The 27817-nt window shown below is 48.4% G+C and overlaps 8 protein-coding genes across 8 annotated transcripts; 3 read left to right on the top strand and 5 right to left on the bottom strand.

Annotated features, from left to right (window-relative positions):
• Window positions 1–343: 343 nt before the first annotated feature.
• Window positions 344–1313, bottom strand: HD556DRAFT_1447683 (FAD binding domain-containing protein; the record flags this gene model as incomplete). The annotated part of the gene is made up of 8 exons (XM_041307321.1): window positions 344–487; window positions 541–567; window positions 612–627; window positions 693–702; window positions 756–811; window positions 868–1001; window positions 1179–1239; window positions 1273–1313. 8 exons carry the CDS (start codon window positions 1311–1313, stop codon window positions 344–346), a joined length of 489 nt encoding a protein of 162 aa, XP_041155841.1.
• Window positions 1314–1734: 421 nt separating this feature from the next.
• HD556DRAFT_1433977 (actin-related protein 2/3 complex subunit 5) lies at window positions 1735–2356 on the top strand (the record flags this gene model as incomplete). Its single annotated transcript, XM_041305284.1, has 4 exons — window positions 1735–1880; window positions 1942–2014; window positions 2062–2244; window positions 2294–2356. 4 exons carry the CDS (start codon window positions 1735–1737, stop codon window positions 2354–2356), a joined length of 465 nt encoding a protein of 154 aa, XP_041155840.1.
• A 1266-nt stretch (window positions 2357–3622) lies between these two features.
• Window positions 3623–4960, bottom strand: HD556DRAFT_1538591 (uncharacterized protein; the record flags this gene model as incomplete). The annotated part of the gene is made up of 5 exons (XM_041309696.1): window positions 4845–4960; window positions 4333–4770; window positions 3918–4039; window positions 3827–3862; window positions 3623–3751 (listed from the first exon to the last, which is right to left on the bottom strand). Exons 1-5 carry the CDS (start codon window positions 4897–4899, stop codon window positions 3623–3625), a joined length of 780 nt encoding a protein of 259 aa, XP_041155839.1. The 5' UTR covers window positions 4900–4960.
• A 5865-nt stretch (window positions 4961–10825) lies between these two features.
• HD556DRAFT_1244954 (uncharacterized protein) lies at window positions 10826–11127 on the top strand (the record flags this gene model as incomplete). The annotated part of the gene is made up of 2 exons (XM_041298491.1): window positions 10826–10919; window positions 10973–11127. The coding sequence occupies 2 exons, from the start codon at window positions 10826–10828 to the stop codon at window positions 11125–11127; spliced, it is 249 nt and encodes an 82-aa protein (XP_041155838.1).
• Window positions 11128–13245: 2118 nt separating this feature from the next.
• Window positions 13246–14745, bottom strand: HD556DRAFT_1529848 (uncharacterized protein). The gene is made up of 3 exons (XM_041309435.1): window positions 14423–14745; window positions 14218–14361; window positions 13246–14170 (listed from the first exon to the last, which is right to left on the bottom strand). The coding sequence occupies exons 1-3, from the start codon at window positions 14735–14737 to the stop codon at window positions 13361–13363; spliced, it is 1269 nt and encodes a 422-aa protein (XP_041155837.1). The 5' UTR covers window positions 14738–14745; the 3' UTR covers window positions 13246–13360.
• Window positions 14746–17368: 2623 nt separating this feature from the next.
• On the top strand, window positions 17369–18193 carry HD556DRAFT_847530 (uncharacterized protein). The gene is made up of 3 exons (XM_041311815.1): window positions 17369–17400; window positions 17458–17587; window positions 17640–18193. Exons 2-3 carry the CDS (start codon window positions 17494–17496, stop codon window positions 17792–17794), a joined length of 249 nt encoding a protein of 82 aa, XP_041155836.1. The 5' UTR covers window positions 17369–17400; window positions 17458–17493; the 3' UTR covers window positions 17795–18193.
• A 1105-nt stretch (window positions 18194–19298) lies between these two features.
• HD556DRAFT_1402232 (Neutral/alkaline nonlysosomal ceramidase) lies at window positions 19299–23195 on the bottom strand. Its single transcript, XM_041303848.1, has 20 exons — window positions 23103–23195; window positions 22828–23043; window positions 22756–22774; window positions 22675–22699; window positions 22509–22623; window positions 22001–22452; window positions 21893–21947; window positions 21787–21846; window positions 21707–21734; window positions 21424–21525; window positions 21039–21182; window positions 20930–20991; window positions 20851–20875; window positions 20527–20802; window positions 20306–20463; window positions 20118–20242; window positions 19932–20057; window positions 19747–19866; window positions 19670–19701; window positions 19299–19613 (listed from the first exon to the last, which is right to left on the bottom strand). Exons 2-20 carry the CDS (start codon window positions 22997–22999, stop codon window positions 19493–19495), a joined length of 2217 nt encoding a protein of 738 aa, XP_041155835.1. The 5' UTR covers window positions 23000–23043; window positions 23103–23195; the 3' UTR covers window positions 19299–19492.
• A 769-nt stretch (window positions 23196–23964) lies between these two features.
• Window positions 23965–26805, bottom strand: HD556DRAFT_1496568 (uncharacterized protein; the record flags this gene model as incomplete). The annotated part of the gene is made up of 5 exons (XM_041308895.1): window positions 23965–24521; window positions 24571–24689; window positions 24750–24779; window positions 25791–25986; window positions 26038–26805. The coding sequence occupies 5 exons, from the start codon at window positions 26803–26805 to the stop codon at window positions 24054–24056; spliced, it is 1581 nt and encodes a 526-aa protein (XP_041155834.1). The 3' UTR covers window positions 23965–24053.
• Between the last annotated feature and the right edge of the window lie 1012 nt (window positions 26806–27817).

The raw sequence follows: 27817 nt of genomic DNA, 5'->3' as shown, positions 1-27817 counted from the left end.
TTGTGAGGGGGTTGTTTTCCACGGACAAGACAAGTGCATGAACTGGCAAAGAGCAATTTATTTAATGACAACGACGAGTTTTGTAGCCTGAATGTTGCGTTTGCGAAACGCTGTAGATAGCCTTAGACAATTGTAGGTACCAGGTAGCTCAAGGTAGCTTTGCGTATATGTATTTACGTCTACTATTTCGGTAGATTTCCGAGTCCGACTAAAATCTTCGAATACCAGCTTCTGACAGTGAAGTCAACAGCGAAACAACTTGCATGACCACATATCAATACAGTTCTCGGATCACAAAGACAATCAAGACGTATGTACACCGTAACAGTAGCGGTGTACTCGACTAAACCTTTATAGCATCTTGGGCGGCATGGCTAACCTCGAGCATCTCTGATATCACAGGAAGACGCTCGGCACTGTATGTCTCGAGAAGAGATTTGTTAGCGATCCCTTTCTCAACAAGTGCAAGTTTCCATCCTAGATTGAACTGGTGTAGGGCGCGGTCAGTTGTAACACACATGCTACATCTGCCTGGCTCACTGCATCTTGTACACCTGAATCGAGTCCCTGTTCATAGACAAATGTGCGAATATTAGCAACAATAAATCAACCATACCTAACCACCCGCTGGGCTGTGGATACTTGAATATGTTAGCAGCAGTTTGTGAGAAGACAGTCAAAGATAGACATACTGAGCAGCATCTAAGGTGACATGCATGAGCACCCCCACAGACATGTTAAACAGAATCACATACCGCCCGCAACGAACACTCGACCTTCGCCAAACTTATTCACCATCCGCATATTGGCCCTGGAATGAACCGGTGAGTGTGAATCAACAAAGATAGATAGAAACACAAAGCGCACCGGAAGTCGCTCATCCAAACCACCTTGTTGGATGTGATCTCTGTTGGTATTAGCGATGCAATGGTCTCGAAGACAAGCTCTTCGCTCTGAGCAATCTTCGTTAGGTCGAGTTCGCGGCCGAAGAGGAAAAATTGCTAGCCGTCATTGCCAATTTCGTCTGTTGAGCGCAATGAAACCCTTCAATATCATCAACATACGTCTCCAAGCCTTCATTGAACATACCCTCGTTCAAGAAAGTTTCCAAATCGGTTCCAATGCTTCAAGACTGGATTAGAACAGCTTTTGATCGAATTTGTAGAAAAAGGGCGTACCACTCTATCGAGGCCAACACCCGTCAAGCGGATATCTCCAGTCACAACCCGGGTACCGTCTCTAGTCTCGCCCAGAAATGTGAGCCCAAGTTACTTGCACACGATACCTGCAAAGCCACCTTCAGTTTCGTTCATCGCGGTGCATTAAACTGCGCCTCAATTTTAGCTCCATCAGCACCGATGATCCACTTAGTATCAAAAGTCTCTGATATGCCGTTCTTTACTAGAATAGTAGTGACACCCTCATCGGACTGTTCGAATAGCACAGTTCGGTGCCCATCTCAACCAAACAAGAGAACTTCTCCAGATGGCGTCGCAGAATCACATCATGATCTAGGAGCTGTTGGCCCATCAATTTTGGGACTTGCTAAAAATCGAATCAGCATGAAGGTTTGATCAGGCGACGGTGTTACGCACGAATGGTATTGCTGGAGTAGGTTCCAGAATCCACATGCAGGACTATCGATAAGTCTTGCAGAGGTTCCAACTTCCAACGTCCCAGGCTTGTACTTATATAAGTCATGAACGAACGAGAAGGGCTGGTTTTCCCACGACCATGTCTTTTAGAAAGATCGACATCGACGCATATGACGAGGATGTCGTACTGGAGGGTGAGCTTTGCGAGCCAGATCCACGCGATCCTGCTCAGGTCTTGAGGGATGCAAAACAGAAGCAGGCAGCAGTCCGGAGCTCATTAGCCAGGTACATTCCCATCTCGCTACTTTACAACATGATCTAACCTAAGTACTACTCATTCGCGCAGGGGAGACATACCAGGGACCCTGGAAATTGCGCTGGACAACATACCTTACGGGCCAAATGTCGAGGAAGCTAAAGTGACTCTGTTGCCCACATCTCACCAATACGCTGACATTTGCGCAAGAACCTGACGTTGCAGATCGTTGTTTCGATACTGAATAGCACGAAATCGTCGGAGATACTCAGCGTCGTGAAGGCGCTCTCCCAGGATGCTCAGGACACATTGATGAAGTATATTTACAAGGGTATGGGGATGCCGGGCTGGGGTGATGTGAGCGGTAGCGTGCTCTTGGGGTGGCATGAAAAGGTGCGCCTGGAGCTTGCTTCATTTATAAACTTTCTGACCATAATGGTAGCTGACGGAAGTCGCTGGCACTGGCTGTATTGTACGAGTAATGACTGACCGAAAAAGTGTATGAATCAGCATAGCGCCAGTATTTGAAGTTAAAGCGCAAATAGCCACCGGTATACATGGTCCCGAGCATCGACCATGATGCAAAGCGTTTCACGTGAATCGGATTTGAACGAGTGGCGATCAAAACTCAAATTGATCCATGCACTTCCCGCCATTCGTACTCGCCGCAGGACTCGCAACTTCTCTACTGCTCGACTTCTCGACTTCTCGTTTCGTTGCATCCCCTTTGAAAAGGTCATATTTCCTATTATCATCGATTCATTGTTGAGAAACCCACAGGTTCGATAACTTCGCAACCTTGATTGTATTCTTTGCTCGATGGACTCGAATCACTTTCGATGGCAGAATGTCATGGAAATTTTGGGCCGCGGAGCGCATAGGCCCAACCGCCCTCGAATATCGGACTTTCATGCATATTCCTGAAGGTGCATAATCATATTCCCATACCGGCGCGGACTGGCACGAATATCATGTCATCTCCCTTCTTCAATTACAGGTAATTGATCTCTCTTGATACATGTGGCTAGGGTGACTGTTAATCTCTGGACATCAGACACCCTAGGACGCGCGTGTAATTTCAACCTATGCGCGAGAGATCTCAACAATCACTTGATTCGTTCTACATACGGGCACGACAACATCTGATGTGAGGAGCGTTTGGAGTTTGACATATGGGGCAGTCATGAGGAAGAACTTCGCTTGAGTGAAACCAAGAACGATGGGAAGGTTCATCGAAGGTTGACAACCAGTGAGGAAGGAGCCTGATTTTCAGATTTTAATTAGTACCCTTGTGGTCATGATTCGAACTTCCAGTGGAGTCGTCGCGAGTGCGGACAACGCGGCAGATATATTAGATGATGGACCTACATTTCGTGAGTCGCACCTTGTTGGTATACTTGTCTATGGTGCTTACCTTATTTGCACACATCATAGTTGTATGTGAATCGTGAGGTAAGATGTTTGAAACGGAGCTACGACTTCCATATCTCCCACCTATATAGTTGGATGAACTTGGCACATCAACGGGTTCTACTAAGACTTGCCTGATACCAACCACCATCTTATTCAGTCGAACTTGAACTCACCGCTATCTGTCGAGATGAACTTCAAAACGCTCGCCCTACTCCTCACTGCTACTGCAATCTCTCAGGTCGTAGTTGCGGGTCCGCTTGCCTACGCTATTTGTCAGACAGGTGAGGTCCAATCACATCATCAAGGTGCACCACTGACTCAACTTCTTGACAGTATGCGATCGCCTGGCTGCCGCTGGCTACACCAGTGCCGGGGGGTGTATGGTGGCTTGTGCCATGGTTGCGCTTGCACCCACTCCCTGAGTGGGTGCAATCGTGAATGCGGCGACGAGAACCCACAGGCCCTCCTGTGTGATGAGAACGGCATCCTTGTTGTAGTATGACAACACGATGCAGTTTAGCGGTGTACAGCACCGGTAATGCAACTATGGTCTCTTATGTACCTTGTTCCCGTTTGTCTTTCCTTTTCTTACAGCCGGCTGTACGCATTTTCGGAGAGTCTATGTTTCTATTTCGCGCTAGCTACAGACTCACTGTGTCTAGACTATGATTCTTTTTTCTTTTCGTGGCGATGATCAGTATGTTGTGATTTTGCAGGACATTTTGATAATTCTGAGCCTTGGAGTTGTTCTCCATGCACTCGACTCGTGCATGAACTGACGAAGAGTGACTCGTTGAACTACAACAAGTCTTGTAGCCTGAAATTCTGTTGCGTTCGCGAAATGCGTAGATACCAAGTAGCTTTGCGTATACCGGCGCCGACTGGCACGGATCGTCATCTCCTTTCTATAATTATCGTAACGGTGCTCACGCGCCAAGCCCCCGACTCCTCTCTCGCACGGTCACATTGATGATTGCACACTGTCACTCTCTAATCTCACTGTTACACTACGCTCCAAATCTCTCTTTACTATTTCTTTAATACCAGAAGCTGGAGTCCCTCACACACCTTCTGCCCTGTCAGTCACAGTCTCGTCTTTCGCCATGCAACCGACGTTATCCTGCGGCCCTCCAGTGTTGTCCACTCGGATGTGGCCGTTGATCACCGCGACTTTGCTCAACGTCCAAGCCGGATAAAACATCGCCAGACCACCAGGCGTCATCACTGTCATGTCCACCGTTGTGGGAGAGGACACCACGACCTTGAACAAGTTGTCTCCTGCCGCCTCCGAGATTGTAATGACCATCTCTCCTTTTCGAAATCTAGCGAAACTTTTCACCTCCTTCGCGAAAGCATAGTTGGGCCGCGCGCACGCTTCAAACCTTTCATACCGCAAATCCCCGACCAGGCTGGCGTAGAGAATCTCTGCAGAACCCAGTGGAGTAATGAGATTGAGATCGTTCGGTGTTGCTCCTTGACCGGTGAGCATCTGTCTCGCACAAGAGCCTGTAATCAATGTCGACGTGACATGTAATAGATGTCTGAATGTGTTGGTGGTCACACGTCACATTTTCGCGCACCCTGATGTAATCGCTCGTGAGTCAACGACATAGAAGTCATTGGCGTAATTGACATCAGCAGGGGTCGTTCACGCCATGGCCTATGATATGATGGTCCACACTGTATGCGTGGAGGGCATCGCCCTCGCCGAAGTGTTGGCTACTGATGCGACAGCATGCTGTCACCATGGACGTCAGGTAAGGATAATATTTGTTGCAGCAATGTCAAGTGTACGGTCTGACGGTCTCTGTCTCTGTGGATTTGATACGTAGCGTGCATCCATGGTAGAAATCGGGGGGCTTGTAGGTCGAGTACAGGGCAGAGGCATGAGTCCCGATCATCTGTAACCTTGTGGATGTGACAGCAGGAAGGGCGTGGGCAGCATCATAAATTTGAATACAGACTGTTACTTGGATGGGGATCTGCGTCGCGTTGTCTAAAGGGCAAGGGAACTAAACTGTAGACATATGTTTGAGTCAATCTGCAGTTGGATCGGCAAATCACGAGCTCACTGCAACGTCACCCAACCACGATGTGGGAACTCTGTGCACTTCAACCGGTGCTACCAATCAGTTGCAGACCAGCAGCAGCCTGCTGTGAGCGTTCTGGTCTTTTCCGGTGAGGAGCACTGTGTCGAAGCGTGATTGTTCGTGGCAGTGGCCGAGGGAATAACGACCGGCTGCGGCTTCAGGTTGCGAACCTTGAGTGACTTCGCCCCATGAGCAACAGTCACGAATGCAAACCTGGGGGTGAATAAATATCAAAGATGCAAACCATCGATCAGAATTTTACAGGGTCTAAAGGAGGACATGGATACAGTTTGTCGGCGCATTTCACGATGGTGGCAGGTGCAGCGTGTTCGACCGTTTGAAAAGTTATACGATGCTCTGCAACAGGCTGAGAGGATCGTTGCATGTTGGCGTGAACACTCGGAAAGTCCCGGCGGAGTTGCAGACAAAAGTATAGGGAAATTAGACGTATCCAACCGACAAAGACCCTCCTCCACTAACGTGGGAGTCGGGGAAGTATACATGTTTCTCGATCTATGACCCGTGGCTATGGACGACTGTCAAACTCTCCACCCTAGGACGCCTTAACATCGCTTAACTTCCAACACGACTGTCACCAGCACGTTCTAGGATGGGGCGATAGACGGATGCCTGGCACGTGGGAGATGAGAATTTCAAGAGATTGATATTAGTGGGACAGTCGTAAGCTACATGTATAGCGAGAACTTCGCATTGGAAATCTGGAACCGAGAAGGATGGAAGGTTGACGACTTCGAGGAAGGAACCTGATTTGTAGATTTTAATTAGTGCCCTTGGGGAACTTCCTGTGGAGTCGTCGACTAGGCGCGAGCGTGGAGCATCTCGCGGGTCAAAATCAGAAATAATTTATATTCAATGGTGCTTACCTTATCATCACCTTTTGACACTGAACAATTTGGACCTTCAAAACAGATTTCGGTAGCTAGGAAACTGGACACCTTGCACGGTGTTATAATCAACGTGCCGCGGCTTAGCAATAATGGCGCTCAAGGTGATTTCCTGAAATCTCGGTAAGCTCGGTAAAGGTCGGTAAAGGTCGGGTAAAATGTCCTGCTGGTAGTTAACATAAGGCTCTGAAGTTAGCTTACTCAACTATACGACGTACTTCGGCATGACGTCGGAGCCTAAAATAAGATCTTATCTCTACCTTCACTATGCCCCGTCACTCCCTACGCAATGAGCTCCTTGACGAATTGGACGAGGTGCAACTAGCCTTGAAAAAGGCAAGGCTTCAGCATGCAATCCGAAGTTATGCTCTCTCCTATTCTGATTCTGATGACTTGGATTCGGACGATTCTGACCTCGACACAATTATCACACCTCCGTCACCTCCTACCCCATTTTTCTCTGACAGTTCTGACTTCGACTCCTCCAGCGATGAATCTGACCACTTTGCTGCACGTTATGACCGTCTGAATGACACTATCACTTCCCTTTATGATGAGGTCATCAGGGCACGTGTCCTCCATCAACCAAATGCACCTCCCATGCGAGCCCCCCAAATACAACTCCTTCATGATTTCGGGGACTCTCGACCTCACCTGTTCCGCAAGAAGCTCCGCGTCAATCCAGACATATTTGACGACATCTTAGATCAAATTTCAGGTCACGCCATTTTCACCAATCGCTCAAATAACCCGCAGCTCCCCGTCGCAGTCCAACTTGCAATATTTCTTAACCGTGCTGGGCACTACGGTAACGCTATATCTCCGGAAGACGTGGCTCAGTGGGCTGGTGTTAGCATCGGCTCGGTAATCAATTGTAGCAATCGCGTCATGGTCGCCATTCTTGATCTCCACGATACGTTCATTGTCTTCCCTGCTCTTGACTCCGATGATGCAGAGCAGGCTCGCCGATTCGTCGAGGCGAGGTCATGTCCCGAGTGGAGAAATGGGATCTTCGCCGTTGATGGCTCTGCAATTAATCTGTACGAAAAGCCCGGTCTTTATGGTGAAGCGTTTTATGATAGGAAATCAAATTATTCTCTCAATTGTCAGGTACGTTTTTTCCTCTTATTCTAATGATACGAAATCTAACGAAACCTTTAGGGAGTTATCATGCCTCATAACTTGCTTATCGTCGATTACTCCCTCGGTCATCCTGGAAGCACACACGACGCATATGCATTCAAATCGACACGTGTTTATCAAGAACACGACACCCTTCTTCAAGCTGACCACTGGATCTGGGCCGATAGTGCTTATGCACTGGAGAGGTGGTGTGTTCCTCCCTTCAAGAAGCCACGGAATGGCCGCTTGACGAGGAATCAAAAGAGCTTTAATGTCAGTCTCTCTCGCGTATGTGCTCATTTTTCTGCTCGTTAGAATATTTACTAACTTTCAATTGGTTTAGATTCGCGTTCGCATCGAGCATGCATTCGCTGCTTTGAAAGGACGCTTCCAATCCCTCAAAGAACTTCGTCACCCGATGCAGAATCAAAAGGACCTTCAAATCACTCTCCACTGGGTCAGGTGTTGCCTGATACTCCACAATATGATCATCCGCTTTGAGGCACAGCGCAACCGCTCAACAATCAGATGGGCTGTCGGGGAGGGGCTAAATACTATGCGCCGTGAGTTTGAAGAAGCGGATGGTGACGAAGTGATAGGCGATAGATCATATGAGGGTACCCCGGGTCAAGCATGTAGGGCAAGGCTCATGGATCAATTGTTCGACAGCCCTCATTCAGAAGCTCAACGTCGCGAAGGGTGAGCACATAACACGGATGATTCATCACAAGAACAATTGTAGTACGTAGATATAGTGAGTAATTCATGGAAGACAGTGGCAGCCGTACAAAGATGCGCGAGAACAAGACAAATGCGAGCGTGAGATATGAAAAAAAAACAAATGAGCAAGTCGGAAGTGCGAACAGAAACAAAATCCAGTGAACGAATATACAAACATACAGATTGAAGCCCCAGGAGAGATCAATCACTCTTGGCAGCATTGATCTTGGCCCACTCGATCCGCAGGCGCATCACGTCCCTCTCCATTTCAAGAGCCTTGGCGTCTGCTTCACGCAGGCGAATCTCCGTCTCCTTGGCCTCCTTCATGCGTTGATGGACAATAGCAGCATCTGCGCGCTCATTGGCACGCTCCTCACGAAGGAAATCGTGCTCTTTCTGCTGGCGGTTAGAATTCATCTTCACCATCAGTCGCTCATTCTTGAGCTGATACAACGAGACCTTCTCAGAGTGTATGCTCTCCAAGTCATCGTTCAACATCTCGACTTGTTCTTGAATTTCCGACCGGACACGTTTCGACACTGAGTCCTTGCCTTTTGGATTGGCCGAAACAGATGTTTGTGAAGTTGGCAATTTTTGAACTGATGAGCCTTGCCTACCAGCGCGTCCACGTCCCAATGAGCTGCGGGAGGTCTTCGAGGATGTGACAGAAGGGGTGCTATTAGTAGCACCCTCGCGCACCATGAGCTGACCAGCATGAGATTTGAAGGAGCCACGACCATCGTGGATGGAGGTGCGGGGCTTCTGTGGAGCTGCAAATGAGGGAGGGGGGGACGGAGTTGGAGAAGATGGAGGCTGCTGGCGTTTCTTGGCGCCCCATTTCAATTTTGGTGGGCTGTCCAAAATGATGACATTGTCATCGTCATGATGACCGACTGACTCATCCATATGCAGGTCTTCCATGTCACCAGCAAGGGGGTTGTTGTTGTCGTCGTCCATTCCAGGAAAGTCTGAAAGTGTCTGAGGGCCTGGGGAGTATGTGTTGCGGCTTTGTGACTGAGCACCTTGGGGAGAGAGGTCATAATTCCAGCGTTGTGGAGAGCCAGAAGTGCTGCTTGCTTGAACACTCTGTTGAGGGGGGGGAAAGTTGAATTGGGGAGTGGAGAGAGAGCCAGCGACACCACCAGTATAGGTGCCTTGGGGAGGGAGGCCAAAATTCCAGTGCTGCGGAGAGCCAGAAGCGTTCCCTGGTTGGGCATTTTGTGGGAGGGGGAAGCTGAATTGGGGAACAGGAACACTGCCAGGGTGGGCGCTTTGGGGAGGGACATTGTAATTCCACTGCGGGTGGGAACCAGCGACGCCGCCTGGTTGACCACTTTGGTGACGGAGGCCAAATTGATGGGGGGCAAACTGTGAAGGTTGTGAAGGTGGCGGATAGGGAGGGGGAGGGTAGTTAGATTGTGGGACGCCTGTTCCACTACCAGTGGCAGCGCTGGTAGAAGGGATGTTACATTGTGGGGGGGGATGAACAGAGCTGCCCGCAGGACGGGTGAGGGCAAAAAGATCACCTGCGTGGTCGGTGCCTGGCTTTGATGAAGTCGTTTTGGCAGCAAATGATGGGTTGGAGCCCCATATTTTACGGAGATCGTCGTACCAGGGGAATTCTTTCTGGACTTTGGCTGTGAATTTTATTAGTAGAATTAAATAAACATAAGTAACGGACTCACCATGTAGATTTTCCGCAGTACATGCATCGAGGGGCACAATCCCTGCACCAGTTGATTCAAATTCATTGCGGTAGTCACGGAATTTATTCCGGAGACTTCAAATAACTTGATTAGCATCTACGATCTGATAACCAAAGGATCACTTACGCTGTTATACGGTTGGACACAGAGTCACGAAACCTGGTCCGATTGGCAGCATATTGGCCAGAATATACTCTATCGCCGCTGAAAATCACTTCTGCTATCACTGCATAGATTGCGTTCTTGTCTTTGCCCGATGGAGGACCCTCGATATTAGGATCACTAGGTTTCTTCCCCTCGCTAGAGAATAGGATGCGACAATCTGCCACATTGTTGACGAGGTAATCGACCAGCTTGTTGGTACGTTGGATGTCTGCCTGCCAACTGATGCTTGTCTCGGTGGTATCTCCATCTCCTTTGGAACGCCTGGACTTTCCTCTTCCACGGTTGGGGGGTGGGACTGGAGGAGGATTCATGGCCTTCCACTTGGCCTGGTAGTAGATTGGGGAGAGGTTCTGCGACCCCTGCAGTCGTGCAGAGCGACGTAGTCGTGGTCGTAGGGCAGGCATATACTTTTAAGCTCCGACGTCATGCCGAAGTACGCCGTATAGTTGAGTCAGCTAACTTCAGAGCCTTATGTTAACTGCCAGCAGGACATTTTACCCGACCTTTACCGACCTTTACCGAGCTTACCGAGATTTCAGGAAATCACCTTGAGCGCCATTAATGTATTATTGATTACGGTATACATTTCGTGAGTCACATCACCACGCGTATCACCTCGTTTGTGACCCCACTAACGCAAAGTGGGGTTAACCAAGAGTTAACGTTCACTTTGCTTAGTTTCACGCCGCATGTTACATGCGAGGCGACTTATCATATCTTGGAAGTTGGAACGGAGCTACGATATCTTATCACGAACCCATATAACAGTTGAGTAAACACACTCGAAAAGTCCACCAGGTTTTTCTGTCACTAACCACCAAACCACTACTATTGACCACCCTCTGCGCTTACAATGAACTTCAAATCTCTTGCCTTACTCCTCACTGCCGCTGCAGCCCCTCAGGTCGCAGTCGCGGGTCCACTTGCCTATGCCATTTGTCAGACAGGTAAGGTCTAATCACATCATTAACATGCACCGCTGACTCTACTTCTTGAACAGGATGCAATGGCTTGGTTGTCGCTTGCTATGCCGGCGCCGGCTTCACGTTCGGAGTCGCACTCCCTTTAGCACCTCCTGCGTTGCTAGCATGCAATGTGGGCCTTGGGACTTGTATGGCGGCTTGTGCCGTGGTTGCACTTACACCCACTCTCTGAGTGAGTGCAATCATGAATGTGACGACGAGAATCCACAGACCTTTTCTTGTGTAACGAGGACGGCGTCCTTGTTCTAGCGTGATAGCACGATGCAGGTTCAATGGTGACAGCACCAAAAATTCGACCATGGACTCTTATGTATCTTGTTCTCACAGCTGGTTGCGCGCAATTTCGGAGAGTCCATGTCCCGTCGTTTCCATTTCGCGCTACATAGCTACAGAATCACTGTGTCTATACTACGATTATCTTTCCTCCACGACATCAGTATCTTGTGATTCGTATTCAAACTTGGGCAGAAAATTACGAATGAATGCATTTGTCTGGCAAAGGCTTTGGATCCAGACTAACGTTTATGATAAGCGATTTTCCTCATTTCCAATGGTATGCCAGGAAATGAGTATAACGCAAAGCGGGGTTAACGTTCACTTTGCTTAGAGCCCGTTCAGCAACCGGTGTTTGAACGAAAAATTCGCAAAATCAAACATTATCGGTCGGCACACACTACCGAAATTCAAGCTCAGTCTGAATAGTGAGTGAGCGGCCGATAACATTGATAACATTGATAACATTTACGACGATAATCTGAATAGCTATGGATGTAGATGAGCCTACTCATAACCGCTTTAACCTACAACGACCACTCACAGTCCCGCTCGTTCGACCAATATTGCAACAAAATCGTCCCCCCCGGCCTCACCGTGCTGCACTTCGGCATCGTATCATTCGTTATGTCGCGCTCATCCTCAGTCTCCTGCTGGCCGCAGTGCATGTCTTCATGCAGGACACTGATGAACCTGAGCCCTATCACACCTCAGCCCTCACAGGGCAAGAGTGGGTGATAGAACTAATCCTCGGCCATCCCGATCGCATCCGTTGTGAGCTTGGGGTCAATGTTGAGGTCTTCGAGAAATTGATAGAGGACCTTCGCACCCTTGGTCACCGTGATTCACGTTACGTCTCACTTGAAGAACAGCTATCCATATTTCTCTATACGTGTGTGACAGGATTAACTGTCAGACACGTCGCAGAACGATTCCAGCGTTCAAACGCTACCATCTCTAAGTTCGTATTTTGATCTATATCTCACACTCACGCTGGTACTGACACTCTCATAGGTATTTTCGCAAGATGCTAGACATCTTCGCATCCCACCCTTTTTACACAGAATATGTCCACCTCCCCGCTCCTGATGCACCAGTCTCGAGTGCAATTCGCGACAACCCGAAACGTTGGCCATACTTTCGCGATGCTATTGGCGGGAGTCATATTCACGCATTTCCTCCCTCAGCCAGTCGCCACCTATACTACAACCGCAAAGGTTTCGTATCTCAAAACTGCCTCTTCGCTTGCGACTTCGATCTTCAGTTCACCTTTGCGCTAACCGGATGGGAGGGGTCAGCAACAGATGCTCGGCTTTGGGATGTAGCGCGCCATGATGGCTTGGACGTTCCGCCTGGAAAGTACCTTCTTGCAGACCTTGGTTTCCCCTCGTCCCGACAACTTTTAGTTCCATACCGCGGTGTACAGTACCATCTAGCAGAGTGGGGTCGTGCTAGCGTCAGGTAAGACTTATTCTCTGCAGTGTATCTCAACTAACAATACTCATTTTAGACCGGTTAACAAGGAGGAATTGTTCAACCTTCATCACGCGTCTGCTCGCAACGTTATTGAACGTATTTTCGGCGTCATGAAGCGGCGCTTTCGCATTCTCTTGGTATCACCAGAGTACAAGATAGCCATCCAGGCTCGCATTCCTGCAGCACTGTGTGCTCTGCACAATTACATACGTATTCACGACCCAGACGAAGAGCCGCTCCCTCACAGGGCTATATTTAACGACAACCCTACCCATCAGGGCCAACCTGCTCAAGGTGGTCCTGATGTTACTGATCCAATCGTTGACGATGATGTAAGTGCGAATGTGTTTCGTGATCGCATGGCTGCAGAAATGTGGGAGGACTACCAGAATATCCTACATGAACGCAATTTAGTAGACATCACTCACTCATTAGACATCGACGAGGATCCAGAGGACATCGAGGACATCGACCACTATTATGGGAGCGAGGACGATAATGAAAGTGATGCTTAGAAATACGTTACATTGTAGTGTACATAGGGCTACAAATGAAAACGTGCGGTTCATCTAACATGGTGCGAACAAATGAAAACATACGGCAACGCATATGGCAATGAGTGAGACAAAAGCAAAACATGATGACAATGACAACGTTTAAAACACACCAAATTCCCCCCTGGCAGCCTGGTCAAGAACAGATCGCAAGTAGGGGACCCGTCTTTCAGACTTGGCAGCCAAGTAGATGGCGCATACTGCTGGGCTCCTTGCGAACACGTTCATGAGCGTGACAGACTCATCTTCTGTAATCAGTTCCTCCTCCTGCATGGCGAGCACAGCCTGTAGCCTTTCATCCAACACCCGAGTTTCGTTTTGGTCGGTGTTGGATGCTGATGTGCGAAGGCTGTCCGTCAGGCTGTTGATGGAACCTTGCAGGTTCATGAAGACGGCAGTGCTGGCAGCGTCTTTGGCAGCCCTAGAGCCTTTGCGAGTGCGGCCGGCTTGACTTTTACCGTGTGTCGACAACTTCGGCTTTTTGTCGACATTGGAGGCGTGGGATGAATCTACCAGTGACGTAGTTTGGGCGGTGCTGGGGGACAAAATCATGTCGGAATGCGAGCGTTTGCCCGTACTGGAGGGCGCAATAGAAGAGGGGGGAGGGGGAATGTTCATAGAACTTCCAGCGACTCCAGGAGTGATGGATGGGAGGGCTGACTTGATCTGGTCCCATCCAGCTTGTGGCGCAGCAGCGAGTCTAGATCCGCTGGCCTCAGCATTGGGAGCCTCCGATGCTTGTATGGATGAGGATCCACCGGCTTCAGCATTGATAGGAAGAGCCGCTGATGCTCCCACAGCCAAGGAAGCTGGATTGTAGGCGGATGCCCCCTGAGCGCCACTCCCGTTTGGGAGAATCTCTGACATCTTTTGCCAGTGTCTCCACCCGTTGTTTTTGAAAGGTTTCATCACCTGAAAATAAGGAGTGAGTAGTAGACAAGTAATAAATACAAACATACCTTGTTGGAATTATTAGCGGTAATAAATTGGTTCCACTGGAGTTCCGCCGCTTCCCCCTGAATATTAGCGCCGTTAACATTGTCCCAATGACATCCGGATCGGTTGTTGCGATATCTCTCGATGGCATTGTAGATTTGTTTCAACTGTAAGGGTTATTAATGATAAGTTAGTAATGCGGCTAGGGAGTAGGATACAGAGACATACCGCTTGCCATTTCCTCTTACACTGTGCCATGTCCTTGTCTGGGCCTTGCTTCTGAAGTCCCACAAGTTTCTTTGCTGCCTCATTGAAGGTCTCATCTTTGAAAGTCGTCCCAGCGATCTTTGACACCTGCGATTGAAGATAGACTAGGAATGCATCGACCTCCTCCTCACACCACTGAGCTTTGGGTTTACTTTCACCCTTCTGAGTCATCATAAAAAGTTGGAACTGAGTGCAGAGGATGATGGCAGCTACAGTTGAGACGATCTGCCTTCGCTGATAAGAACTGATTCGTCTTTGGCTTGTGCTGGCAGGCATGATTAGAGTAGAGTTCATTGAAACTCCGCCACAAACGGCTTCCGTGCCGTTCCAACGCAATCTGTACATAAACATAAATTTTGTTCAAACAACGGTTGCTGAACGGGCTCTTAGTCCCACGCCATGCGAGGCGACTTATCATAGCTACGATATCTTATCACAAACCCATATAACAGGCACACTCAAAAAGTCCACCACTGGGCTCTTCTGTTATTAACCACCAAGCCACTACTATCGACCACTCTCTGGGGGAAAAATGAACTTGAAATCCCTGACCTTACTCCTTACTGCCGCTGCAGTCCCTCAGGTCGTAGTCGCAGGTCCGTTTCTCTGTGCCATTTGTCAGGCAGGTAAGGCCCAATCACATCATTGACGTGCACAGCTGACTCAACTTCTTGAACAGGATGCATTGGCGTGGTTGTCACTTGCTATGCCAGCGCCGGGTTCACGCTTGTAGTCGCACCCCCTTTAGCAGCTCCTGCGGTGATATTATGCAATGTGGCCTATGGTAGTTGCGCGTTGGCTTGTGCTGCGCTTGTGTTTGCACCCACTCCCTGAGTGAGTGCAATCATGAATGTGGCAACGAGAATCTACAGGCCTTTTCTCGCGTAACGAGGACGGCGTTCTTGTTCTAGCGTGATAGCACGATGCAGGTTCAATGGTGACAGCACCAAAAACTCGACCATGGACTCTTATGTATCTTGTTCTCATTGGTCTCACAGCTGGTTGCGCGCAATTTCAGAGGGTCTTTGTCCCGTCGTTTCCATTTCGCGCTAGCTACAGACTCACTATGTCCAGGCTCTACGATTATCTTTCATCCACGGCATCAGTGTCTTGTGGTTCGTATTCAGAAAATTACAAATGAACATGTGTTTGTCTGGCAAAGGCTTTGGATCGCTCATGATAAGCGGTTTTAATGAATGTAACATTCACTTTGTCTAGTTTCAACGCCGCATGTTACACGCGAGGCGATATTTTGGAACGGAGCTACGATGTCTTGCCACCCACCCATATAACAATCGAGTAAACGCACTCGGTAAGTCCACCAGTTACGATTACTTACCATCTCATTTGGTTAAGTCACTACTATCCGATATCGACCACTCTCTAATGAGCTTGGAAAATGCCCTCGCTGTCGCAGTGGAATCCAATGTCCCACTCCTCGCTGCCACAGGTGTAATAATTTCCATTGTAGTTGTGGGTGGGCTTGTCTATGTTATTTATAAGACAGGTAAGGTCTACTATCACATCATGAATGTGTACCACTAACTCGAATTCTTGAACAGGATGCTCTTTCTACGCCAGATGCAGGGCATCCAGTTTCAAACTCGGGCCCATCCTTATGTTAGACCCTGACATAGAACTTTACCTTGCGTGTCCTAGAACGGTATCCTTGTTGTAGATGACAGCACGACGCATGTTTAAGGGTGTACAACACCGGAAACACAACCTTATGTATCTTGTTCTCCGAGTTGTTTGTCTTTCCTCTTCTCGCAGTAGTCTATGTCTTGCTGTTCCTGTTTCGCGCTAGCTATGGATACAATGTATAACACCTCAAAGCGAACTTCAATGATTGTGCGATACACAACAACGGCCCCAGCGCACGATACAACGTATCAAAACGTGCAACACAGCCCACAACAGTCGTGTTCTAGAACTTGATGGGAGTAGGGCACGAGAGATTGTACAGCAAGATTCACGTCACCGATAAAATTATCCTGAGATAGAGGATTAATGCGATAAGGGACAGATGGACTATCAGGGTCGCGGATACCGCGCAAAAATCGTATTGGATGGTTGGGGCTCTACAAAGTCAGGCAGCATGGCGACATGCAGAAGAACGCGGAAGCAACTCAGCGGTAGTGATGGATGGGTCTGGCCAGGTTCTCCCGACCGTGGACCGAACCATCAGTTCAGCCTGATAATGTTCCCAAACTGGACAACAAAAGACAATGAAATTGATCGACGCAACTAGACGGAGATGACCTTCCAGTTGAGAACATACTAGTTGACAGGAGGCAGACTCGACGATGGCGCAGTCACAGCCTTTGAGAGAAAAGTTTCGGGCTGTGGTGAGTGAAACTTCTGAGCTACTCGTTAGATTCATTGCACTGTAGACGACGTACGGAGGAGCTCTCGTGGTAATTCGATGTCGTATTGGGATTATCACTTGATCCGTTCCATAATGGGAAGAGTGTTCGGAGTTTGATAGTCGTGAGTAAGAACTCCGAGACACGGGAAGGTTGACAATCCCAGTGAGGAAGGTAAACTTTAATTTCCTGTGGAGTTCTGGACTTCGCGAGCGCGGAGCGCCGACATCATTATCATCGCGGCTCACGTTTTTTAAAGTCAGAAATATTAATATTTGGTGCTTACCTTATCACCACCGATAGGAAACTGAACAAGCTGCTCGACGACTGCTTGCGCGGAGCACCGTTACACATTACAATCGACATACAGCAGCTTGCAGGCAGTGCCATTGAAAGTTAGAAATGAAACACTAGTATTAGTGAATTTTGTGAGTCACACCACCATTTGTATCATCTTACCCCCACAAACGCAAAACAGGTTCACATTGCTTAGTCGCATGTCTATTACACGGGAATAGTTATATTTTGGAACGGAGCTACAATCTCTTGTCAATCCACCCATATAACAGTCGAGTAAACACACTCGCTAAGTCAACCAGCTCTTCTGTTGCTAACCCGCATCTCATTCAGTCAAGCCACTACTATTGACCACTCTCTGCGCTTACAATGAACTTCAAATCTCTTGCCTTACTCCTCACTGCCGCTGCAGTCCCTCAGGTCGCAGTCGCGGGTCCGCTTGCCTACGGCGTTTGTCAGACAGGTAAGGTCCAATCACATCGTTAACGTGCACGGCTAACTCGACTTCTTGACAGGATGCAATGCCTTGGTTGTCGCTTGCTATGCCGGCGCCGGGTTCACGTTCGGAGTCGCACTCCCTTTAGCACCTCCTGCGTTAATAGCATGCAATGTGGGCCTTGGGACTTGTATGGCGGCTTGTGCCGCGGTTGCGCTTGCACCCACTCCTTGAGTGAGTGCAATCGTCAATCTGGCGGCGAGAACCCATAGACCCCCTCTTGCGTGATGAGAATAGCATCCTTGTTGTACCATGCCAATCCGACGCAGGTTTGGCAGTGTACAGCACCAGATATATAACCATGGACTCTTTATGTATCTTGTTCTCGTTTTAAACCGTCTTTTCCTTTTCTCACAGTCGGTCGTACGCATTTGAGAGTCTATGTCCCGTCGTTTCTATTTCGCGCTAGCTACGGACTCACTGTGGCTAGACTATCTTTCTTCCCCTCATGGTTACTGGTACCTTTTTGATTTGTGTTCAAACTTTAGCAGAAAATTACAGATGCTCATGCGGTTGTTTGGCAATGGCTTTGGATCTAGACACGCTCATAATCGACGGCTTTCTTCATTTCCAGTGGCATCAATTCTCACATCAAGCGGCAGTTCCAACAGGTTCCTACTATGGCTCATCGAAACACGCGCTGAACAATTTACAATTGTTTGACCCTCGAAATGGATTTCGGTGGGAAACTGGGCTGCTCGATGGAGTGCCGTCACATCGACATGCTGTGGATTAGCAATGTCATTCAAAGTCAGAAATGAAGCAACGCTGTGCACTACTACTGCTAATACCAGTAGTGGCGTACTATCGGTTACGATATGATAGACCTACATTTCGTGAGTCACATCACCATGTGTATCATCTCGCTTCCCCACTAACGCGAAGCGGGGTCATCTTGCTTAGTTTCACGCCCCATGGGAGGCGACATAATTATATTTTCGAACGGAGCTATGTTCTCATGTCACCCACCCCATATGATACTTGGGTAGACGCTCAGTAAGTCCACCAGGCTCTTCTGTTACCAACCATCTCATTCAGTCACTGCTATCGACCACTCCCTGGGCAAAAATGAACTTGGAATCACTTGCCCTACTCTGCCGCTGCAGTCTCTCGAGCTGTAGTCGCGGGTCCACTCGTATACAGTATTTGCCAGACAGGTAACTGAGTTCCAATCAAATCATTGCGCACCACCGACTCAACTTGAACAGGATGCAATGGCGTAGTTGTTGCTTGCTACGCCGGCGCAGGGTTCACATTCGGAGTCCCACTCCACGCGGTGCCCCCTGCGTTGGCTGCGTGTAATTTGGCGCTGGGCGGATGTATGACGGCTTGTGCCGCGATCGCGCTTGCACCCACTCTCTGAGTGGGTCTTATCGTGAATACGCCCACAGGCCCCCTCTCCTCTTTTGATGAAAACGGCTTCTTTTTTTGTATTACTTTTCATCTCGGGCATCGGTGGCTTGTCAGTCATGTGCTTTGGTTCGTACATAGCTTGTGACTGCATTTCATCGATTTCATCAACCGTCTGTGTTATTAGTATGCAATCATCGCGCTTTCCCCCTCTGTACTTGTAGTTATTTGTTTTGTTTTGTTCTTTGTCACAAGTGTGCTGCTTGGCAGGGGTTATTCACAGCATTTCGTTTTGTTTGTTCCTGGTGATAATTCTTCATGCACGATGCCAGATTCAGTGAGATTATGATATTGTCCGTTTTGAGTTTTAGTGAATTGAAACTATATACCATAATACACGAGGTACCCTGCCATCGAGACATGCTATTATAATACAATATGACGACATAGTAGTAGCAGTAAAAAAAAAGCGTCCCATAACAAAAACAGAACAAAGTCATCGCCCCAATCTGATAGGGAGATTCATCTCACAGTAAAACTCGAGGATTCACCCGTGAACGCCGATATACTTCCCAAAAGCGATTTTGAATCGCCGTAGTATGTTATTCGATACGTCCCCGCTGGCGTTCCATCCTCGATGGTCCTGTACAAGTGATCAACAGATCTGCAGTAGCGCCCGCTAGTTTGGAGAATGCTCACCATCGTATATCAACCGTACTTGTGCCGAGTACCTAAAATGACGTCAGTCGATGAATATGCAGTGTTTGAAAACGTACCTTGCTCGTCCGATTCCACTGGTACGTCGTCGAAGGATGTGAGTCTGTCCTCACTACCACCCACCCACTGTTCGTCTGTCTGTCCACCGTGAGGAATGTCCCCTCTAGTCTTAGATTATTCTGGTGGTATTTACAGTCGGGTCAGAACAAACATAGAAGGAAGCAATTCATTTTCGATAGCTTACCCTTGGGTTAGCCCCGACGAATCGTGCAGCTACAGTGTCTCCCGTGTGATACGTGTTGCTCTCGACATCAACGAGGACATCTCCAAAGTGCTTGAAGATGGGAGGATTGTCAACGACCACCGAGGTCTGTGAGTCACAGGTTACTCATCGAACGATACGTCATGCCGGGTGGGATCGTAGACTCACCTGTAACGAGATCGCCTTACTCGTCTGCTCCGGAGGAGCTGCATTCGACGACGGCATCCCAGCGGCACTATCCCCGAGATACGGAACGAGCTCGCTGTACTTGTGGATATACGCGTCGAGTGTAGCTGGCAACACAACCAACCCGTCAAAATACGATGTCTTGCGAGAAGCTCGAAAAACAAACTCACCAGGTCCAAATATCGTACTAGCACCTTCGTATCTCTGCACGCCATACTCCTCGCGCGTCGTGATGTAGTGTCCATAAGTGTTTGCAGGACCCGCGATCACCACATACGCCCTATCGTCCAGGACACCCTCCGCAATCAGCTTCGCCCTCAGTGCGTTCCTACACAAAGAACACATCTATCAATGACCGACACTCAGAAACCCAAGCCCAGAGTGTACCTACCTCATCCTCCTCCCCGCCATGGTGGTCAACTCCCCTGGCATCACAAGAATCACGAATTGCCCCACCCTCATCATCTGCACATCCACCGTCCCGGGCGACCAGTCATATGGCTTATGATTGTATCCCGAATTCAGTAATATGGGCTTGGGGTGGTGACACGCGATCTGTTCTTCTGATGGGGCTGGGGTGATGAATCTTTTGACGACTTCCCAGAAGGGGTTTTGAGATTGGGAGGAGTTGTCTCCTTGGATGAAGTCGAATGCGCCGGGACCATCACTGAGGACGCGTTATGCGATGGGAAGTGGTCAAGCGACAGGGGCTTACGTGGTTCCGCCCGCGAAAGAGTAACCTAAGGAGAGCGAGTTTAGGAGGGATTGATAACAGAGGAAGAAAAAATACTCACCAAGAGCAGCGGGGCATGTTCTCGCAAGCGTCCCATTTGGCAATGCAAACGAATAATTCGTCCTTCAACCGTATCATCTCACCGCCAATTCAACGAGAGATGCACTTACATATCAAGATACACGTGCGCGCTCTTCACACTTCCGCTCACAGCAGTCATATTGCTGCCTTCCATTACAGTTCGTGTTGCTTCAAATTGTGCCTGCCCGATTATCCTATTGGACTCGAAATCCGATATGTTGAAGCCGGGACCCCTTAATATGCGGAGATGAGATAAGTTATCAGCGTAGGTCTGGTAACGACAAAAGAAATGAGGTAATGGAAAGTGAATTAGCAGCGCAGTGCATGCAACGATAACAGCAAGAGATCGGAGTAATGATGGAAGAGTAGAGACGCTGGTTCGACCGCGACAGTTTAAATGGTTATTGACATTGAACGTGAGGAATGAAAATAGCAAACAAACAAGTGAAGAGAAAGGATATAAGACAAACTTACCGTCCGTGGCAGTCTTCGGTTCGATTACCACATGTCGAATGCTCAAACTCACAAGGTTGGCCATCCCATGGTTTTCCGGGTGATTCACAGTAGGCGCCCAGGCTATTAGAGGCGAGTACGGGCGAAGAGATTATGTATTTTGTAGAGGATATGCATGATGAAGACCGGGACGTGGGTTATCAGTGTTGTTGAGGGAGAACGTTGTATATATATTGTTGAGGTGGGAAATATGATGCAGATGAAGTCAATACATCAAACATTATCACCACAACAAAAGGCTCACGTATTCGGGGTGGTATCACCCACATTGGCTTCAAGCGCCTTGTTTCAACATGAAGGAAGGAAGAGGGGATGGTGACTCACATTGTACAAACCCTGCCACAAAGGAGTTGTTGCCAGGCATCGAGGAAGGCTCGATGTATGCTACTGAAGTATTAGGTTTGCCAAATGTGGGTTGAGGGAGACTCACATTCGTACATCCACGCTGCCATGCCTTTGTTGTCACCGCTCACCAGGGTATTGTTCTACACACCGCCTTGAGATCTTTGAAATCAAGCAACTAGAGACGTTCACGCACCTCATACAAACTCGTCCCATGCACCGGAAAAAAGCTCAGCAACCCCGTCGCATCTCCATCTGCATTCTCAAAGCCCAAAACCGTGACCGTCGTGTCCTGATTTCCCTCATACATCGCTCTTTCCCACTCCGGATTCGCCAAATACGCACTTGGACTCCGATTCCGATTCGCATTGAGCAATGTCGTATTTCCGAGCTTCAGATTACCCGGAACAAGTGAGTTGTGCGCGTCTGCGATGGCTTTCAGGGTACCGGAGACTATGGCGGCTGCGGTTGCGTTTACGTATCCGAGGGAAGTGACTTGTGGGAGGAGGTTCTCGAGATAACCACCGACGCCGCTGTGAGCATGAGTTCCGACGAGGGCAGTGTTGGCGGCCGTGTAGAGGTCCCCGTAGGATGATTGAAGAGAGGAAAGAATGGTTCGTCGGATTCCGGTGTCGCCCATACAAATATCTATTTGTCATGGTGATGTTGGATTGGATGATACGAATTGGATATAAATGACGTACCAGAGTTAATGAAAAGAACACGTTCAGACGGGTTTGAGGCGTCGGCGACTATAAATGCGCGGCTGCGTTGGCGCATGTGTAGACCAGTGTCAGTTTGTGGCAAGTATGCATAACCCTGACGCGCTACTCAGACGGTAAATCTGATTAGGAATGAAGTGTGACGTACCATCATGTTTGTCTCGACGACTGGGCTGTTGGAGGCATCATGAGAGGTACCCGAAGAACAGAAAAAAGGCGACAAACATACCCAGTAACATCTCCGATGCCTGTAGCGTATACTCTCAGTATCGCACTGGCTCTCTAGTAAGACTGTGCTCACCAAGCCCGATCAGATATTCCCCACTGCTATTACTACCCAAGGCCTCGATAGACTGGGGACTAGCGTTAAAGAACGCAGCTAGATACACGACGAATAAACGTATGGCGTCGTGAATCCAGTTGAATGGAAAGGCCGAGTCTGCGAGTGCTGTGGAGAATGATGGGAGATACATCTTTGCTTTGACTCATGCGAGATGTTTATGACTGAATTTTGCAGCTAGTTGAACGGGGTGGTGAACATTTGCTTAGTTGATACGACGAAGGAGATTGACATACTGTATACTTGACACTGGAAAGGGGCTTTGGATGTTTAGTAGATGAAAAGGATTTAGAGGGACAATTGGGAATGACGATAGAAACGTGTGGGAGTGAAGCTGTATGGAAAGCAGGACCACCGCGCTCTATTTGTCAGCATTTCTGGTGCAGGACTCCGGAAACCGCAGAGACAGAGCTAAAATATAATAGAGTAAGTCCTGCTACGTACCTAATATAGATGTTTTTCAACCGTCCTTATTTTCCCCGACTTCGAATCCTGGTCTTCCCCAAGAAGAAGTTGGTCATCAGTGGTATCACGCCGAATGACATCAACTTTTTCGTTGGGCATTGTGTTGAAAGTACGTCGAAGATCTCGCCCGTTGGCTGTGCAGTCATTAGGTTGATGTTGTTTCACCCAATAATTGATGGTATAGGTCATCCCGTGTTGGAAATCGTACATCAGTGAACCAGTGAGTCCTTGATATTGTAGGCATGGCTATTGTAATCAAATATAATCTGGATATCGCACTGTAATACTATGGATACCCAAATATATTTGTTTCGCGATGGAATATATATGAATTATATCAAAATACAGGAGTATGATCAAAGTTTGTGGCGAGACTGCAGGGGAGCGTGATCACAGGAACAAATGGATAGATATCCACTTTTCTCAACCTTGGTGTATGTTCTCGTTTGTCAAGTCCTTGAGATCGTAGATATGGCTATGTAATCCAACTAGTGATGTTCCGGCCCGGCTTGGGCTCAAAGCCCCGGCTTAGGCTCGGCCTGGGGGGGGCTTAGGCTCACCAGATTTCAAGCCTGAGCTGTGAGCCCAAGCCGGCCCAAAGCCGGGGCTTAGGCCCATGCAAGCCGCGGCCCAAACCGATGTCCGAGCTCCACCATGCTGTTCCCAACACCACGAACACCATGCGCAAACGCCCAGCACACGTCAGCAACTGCTGACGTGGCTCAGACGAATACGGACGATGGACGAGAGCAGGTGAAGGGAAGAAGACAAGGAGGAGAACGTTCGGACAGGGATGGAAGGGTGTGTGGAGGAGTGGCGTAAGAAGTGATATAGGCCGGAAGACAGCTGTTGAACTCGGAAGGTTGTCCGACCCAGTCGAGGATGGTGATGTCTGTAGGTGGACATGGACACTGAAGATACCAAATAATGAATACGCGACGACTTCTTGCAATGTGGTGACGCGAGATGACGCCCATTGAAGTCTCCGTCGAGCGTCGCTCATCCCAGGACGAAAGGAGATCAGACGTGCGTATGTAGTTGAAGTTGAGAGGAATCGCTGTCGACGTCCAAACCCTCCGAGTCGAACGTTGCCGATGAGACCGAAGGCGAGGAACGACATGGTGAATAGATCGTCCGAGCGCAAGGGAAAAGAGGCGCAGGGACGAGAGATGTGACGTTGGGGCCGAAATCTTCCAAGTATCAATGTTTCGTTTCAATATAGATTAGAAAAGGACTTACCGTATAAAAGGCAGCATCCAGCCACCCGAGCGTCTCAGTTCTGACCAAGATACTGAGACGTGAGTTAGCTTTTACTTTACACTTCGAGTAGCCGTACTGATGCGACGTAGGAGACTTACCTGTTAGGTACATACATCGTCAATAAAGAGTTCTGACCAAGATACTGAGATGAGACTTACCTGTTAGATCCTGCTGCGCCTTTACGAGTTCTAGAATCGCGTCATAGTAAGAGTCAGTAATGAGAAAATGCCAAACACATACTTGTGGGGCGTGACCACTGACGTGACAAGGTGTCATATACTCTATGTACCAAAGCCGCGGCTTGGGCCGCCGGCTTAGGCTTTTCTAAATTCAAGCCCAGGCCTAAGCCCTGCTCAGGCCGTGACTTAGGCCTGGGCTAGGCCCGGCCTATTTGGGCCCGGCTTGGGCCGGCCCAGGGCTTCAAGCCGGGCCTTGCACATCACTAAATCCAACATCATATTGCTACCAAAATTGTATGACTTTTTAAGGCTTTCCGACGGAAAGCCGCTTTCGCATCCGATAAACAATTCTAGAGCACCGTGCCAGTTCTCCACAACACTACAACATATCGCAATCACTCAAGACAATTAACACTACTCCAGACGTGCTAGTTTTATTGAAGGTACTCATATTCTCTCACCTATGCGTCACATTACACGACTTTTGAAACAAACAAATCTAGACCTGCCGTTGTTTGGCAAATCCTTTGGATCCAAACAACCGCTTTGCATGACGCACTTCACGCGACTTCTCCAGGATGCTCGACAAAAGTGAGTTGATTCTGTTTCCTCGCAACTGTCTGTTATTTTTGCTACTACGCTATGCTCAATATTTGTGTGGTTCTAAATGTACAAATGTTATCATGTCATCCGAGTCCTTTGGTCGAACTGAACATATACGAAGTTTCAGAGCATAATGGTGCTACCTATACATTGCATAATAGCCTGTGAGCATTAGGGACGAGGATGCCAAGTTTAGCGTTGGTGTCGCCAATCGCCAGCGTCCGAGTCTAGTGAAGGACGTACTGTTCAGGATCTAGAGTTACCCTACTAGTGCACGGCGCATGTCAACCAACAATCCATCAAACCTCAACGTTTCATCATGAGACAACGCGGGCAGGCGAGACTTCATGGTTTCGTAACGGGCCCTGTTTTCCGCGGACTCAAACACTATAGCCCCAGACCAAGGGCCCGCCAAACCTTTCTCCAGCGACCAACCGCGTGAAGTTGCTGCAAGGAAGATGGCATTGGTGAGGTAGCATTTCCAGTCCTCTTGGTCGAAGGAAACGTAACGAGAGTACTGCATGTTGTTTATTATATGTTCTAGCAAGTCAAAGACGGCTGGGTGGCCAAACGGGATTCGGTACGTTATAATTCTCCCATCGTCCAGAGTCATCTATAATGAATATGCATCACGACACGAAAATAAAATTTCGTTATGACCTACCTGAATGACCTCATCAGCGAATAGAAAATTTGACAGCAGGGCAGTCAGTCTTGTGATCCGCGCTGTTTGCATGTCAAATTTAGTCATGGATATGTTGTGACTCAATGCGTAGGCAGATATCCAAGAGAACGTAGCGACCTGCTCGAAGTCATTGTGTATTTCCTTCACAACCGCTTTCATCCTCGCAAGTAAATTTTTACCGTCTTGCCCAGATTTCCAAAGGACGAGGTCGACCCCATTAACACCTTTGGTGGTAGAGTACCGAGCGATCGTATTGTCCAGTGCTCTCTTAGCGATAGCAGAGTTCTCTGTCGTGGACGGGAAAAGGTTTTCTTGGAACAAAAACTTAAACATAGTCATTCGAGCATCCTCTTTTACATCTCGTATAAACTCCGGCGATGTGAAAACTAGCAACAATGACGAGGGCGCCTGTATCATGGACAAAGGTGATTCCTGGGGGATTTGTTTGGAGGTGAGAAACTTCGTCCGAGAGCGTGTAGCTTTACGGCTGCTCGGTCGAACACTCCGGCCCAACTTTTGTGTCACATGAGGCATGGGGTCAGAGGGGGGCTGAGGGTCGTTCGAGTCGCTGTGAGATCTCGCGAAGTAGTACTCATTGCGCGAGCTGCTGGACGCCATAGTATAGGCGTCAGGAGGGAGTTGAAGATTGTGTATGGTATGCGGAGCCGTGGACGGAACCAGCGTGAGGGACGGGACCAGCGTGAGGGACGGGACCAGCGTGAGGGTCCTATGTACCTCTCTTGACATGTTGTTAATGTATCTGCATAATACACATATGTGTTTAGTAGGCTGCACGAGGAAATCTAGCATGATAATTGGAAAAGCCAGGATATTCTCTCCTTCTATGTACACGTTAACAATCACAAGGAGGCTGACAGGTGACGGTGATCTTAGAACATATCGAATTAGTAGCCCAATTCACGAGACATGGACAAATCATCATATTCTCTCAGTCTGGTACAGGTCGGTAATTGCTAAGGCAGAGCGGAATGACATCGGTAGAAACCTGATATTACCCAACAGCAGCTTTGTCATTAGATGAGGAAGCTAAGCCGCTCGTCTCGTGAGGTGCAAAAAGTGCAATGGTTTTGATGGGTGGCGTGATATATGATATACTCGACGAGTGATCAATAAGGGCTCGAAGTAATGTATGACCCACTACTATATTGTTTTAGTCTATGCAGGCGTCAGCAATTGCTGAAGCAAAATGTAACTATACCAATTATTGTAGACAATAGCACAACTTCGGTCATAAATACTTGATTTCGCCCATTAACACCTTGATGATTGGATGGGGGGCGGCTGTCACCAGGGTCCCGAATTCACTTACACGGCACTACACAGCATTTGCGCAAAACCTTGGACCGCTGTGAGACGCGTGGCAAATGAATACAACTGCTAGTCGTTGGGTATTCATACGATTTCGCGTGACAATTTGAAGTAAGCTGTACGTTGTATATGTTTGCTTGATGGACACATTCCGGCTGCGATACGAAAGTGGCACTTCTTTGCACAAATTCGCAATTGATATATAGTAGACAAACATGAACAATTTAAAGAAGGTGGCATTAAAATTCGCACAAGGGCATCAGTTTGCACTTCGTAAACACTTCGTGGTACTCTGCAAAACACGAGTTTTTTGGTCTGGCTTGGGACGTTGCACGATACTCGAAGAAAATCAACTTTTTGGAGAAGAGGGCGTCAAAATTAGCACGAGAATATTAATTTAAACTTGTGCACTTGGTAAACACCTTGTAGT

This window comes from Suillus plorans (genome assembly GCF_016647745.1).
Source record: "Suillus plorans strain S12 chromosome Unknown HD556scaffold_66, whole genome shotgun sequence".
Lineage (NCBI taxonomy): Eukaryota > Fungi > Basidiomycota > Agaricomycetes > Boletales > Suillaceae > Suillus > Suillus plorans.
This window is presented reverse-complemented; position numbering and strand designations above follow the sequence as displayed.

Coding starts and splice junctions, on each gene's coding strand:
- HD556DRAFT_1529848 (XM_041309435.1), bottom strand. CDS start 14,737: ATGCCTGCCAGCACAAGCCAAAGACGAATCAGTTCTTATCAGCGAAGG. Junction 14,362..14,422: donor GTAAGAGGAAATGGCAAGCG/GTATGTCTCTGT, acceptor TAACCCTTACAG/TTGAAACAAATCTACAATGC. Junction 14,171..14,217: donor CCGCTAATAATTCCAACAAG/GTATGTTTGTAT, acceptor CCTTATTTTCAG/GTGATGAAACCTTTCAAAAA.
- HD556DRAFT_847530 (XM_041311815.1), top strand. CDS start 17,494: ATGAACTTCAAATCTCTTGCCTTACTCCTCACTGCCGCTGCAGTCCCT. Junction 17,588..17,639: donor CTACGGCGTTTGTCAGACAG/GTAAGGTCCAAT, acceptor ACTTCTTGACAG/GATGCAATGCCTTGGTTGTC.
- HD556DRAFT_1402232 (XM_041303848.1), bottom strand. CDS start 22,999: ATGTATCTCCCATCATTCTCCACAGCACTCGCAGACTCGGCCTTTCCA. Junction 21,735..21,786: donor TGTGGCAGGGTTTGTACAAT/GTGAGTCACCAT, acceptor AGGCGCTTGAAG/CCAATGTGGGTGATACCACC. Junction 21,183..21,423: donor ACCGAAGACTGCCACGGACG/GTAAGTTTGTCT, acceptor CCGCATATTAAG/GGGTCCCGGCTTCAACATAT.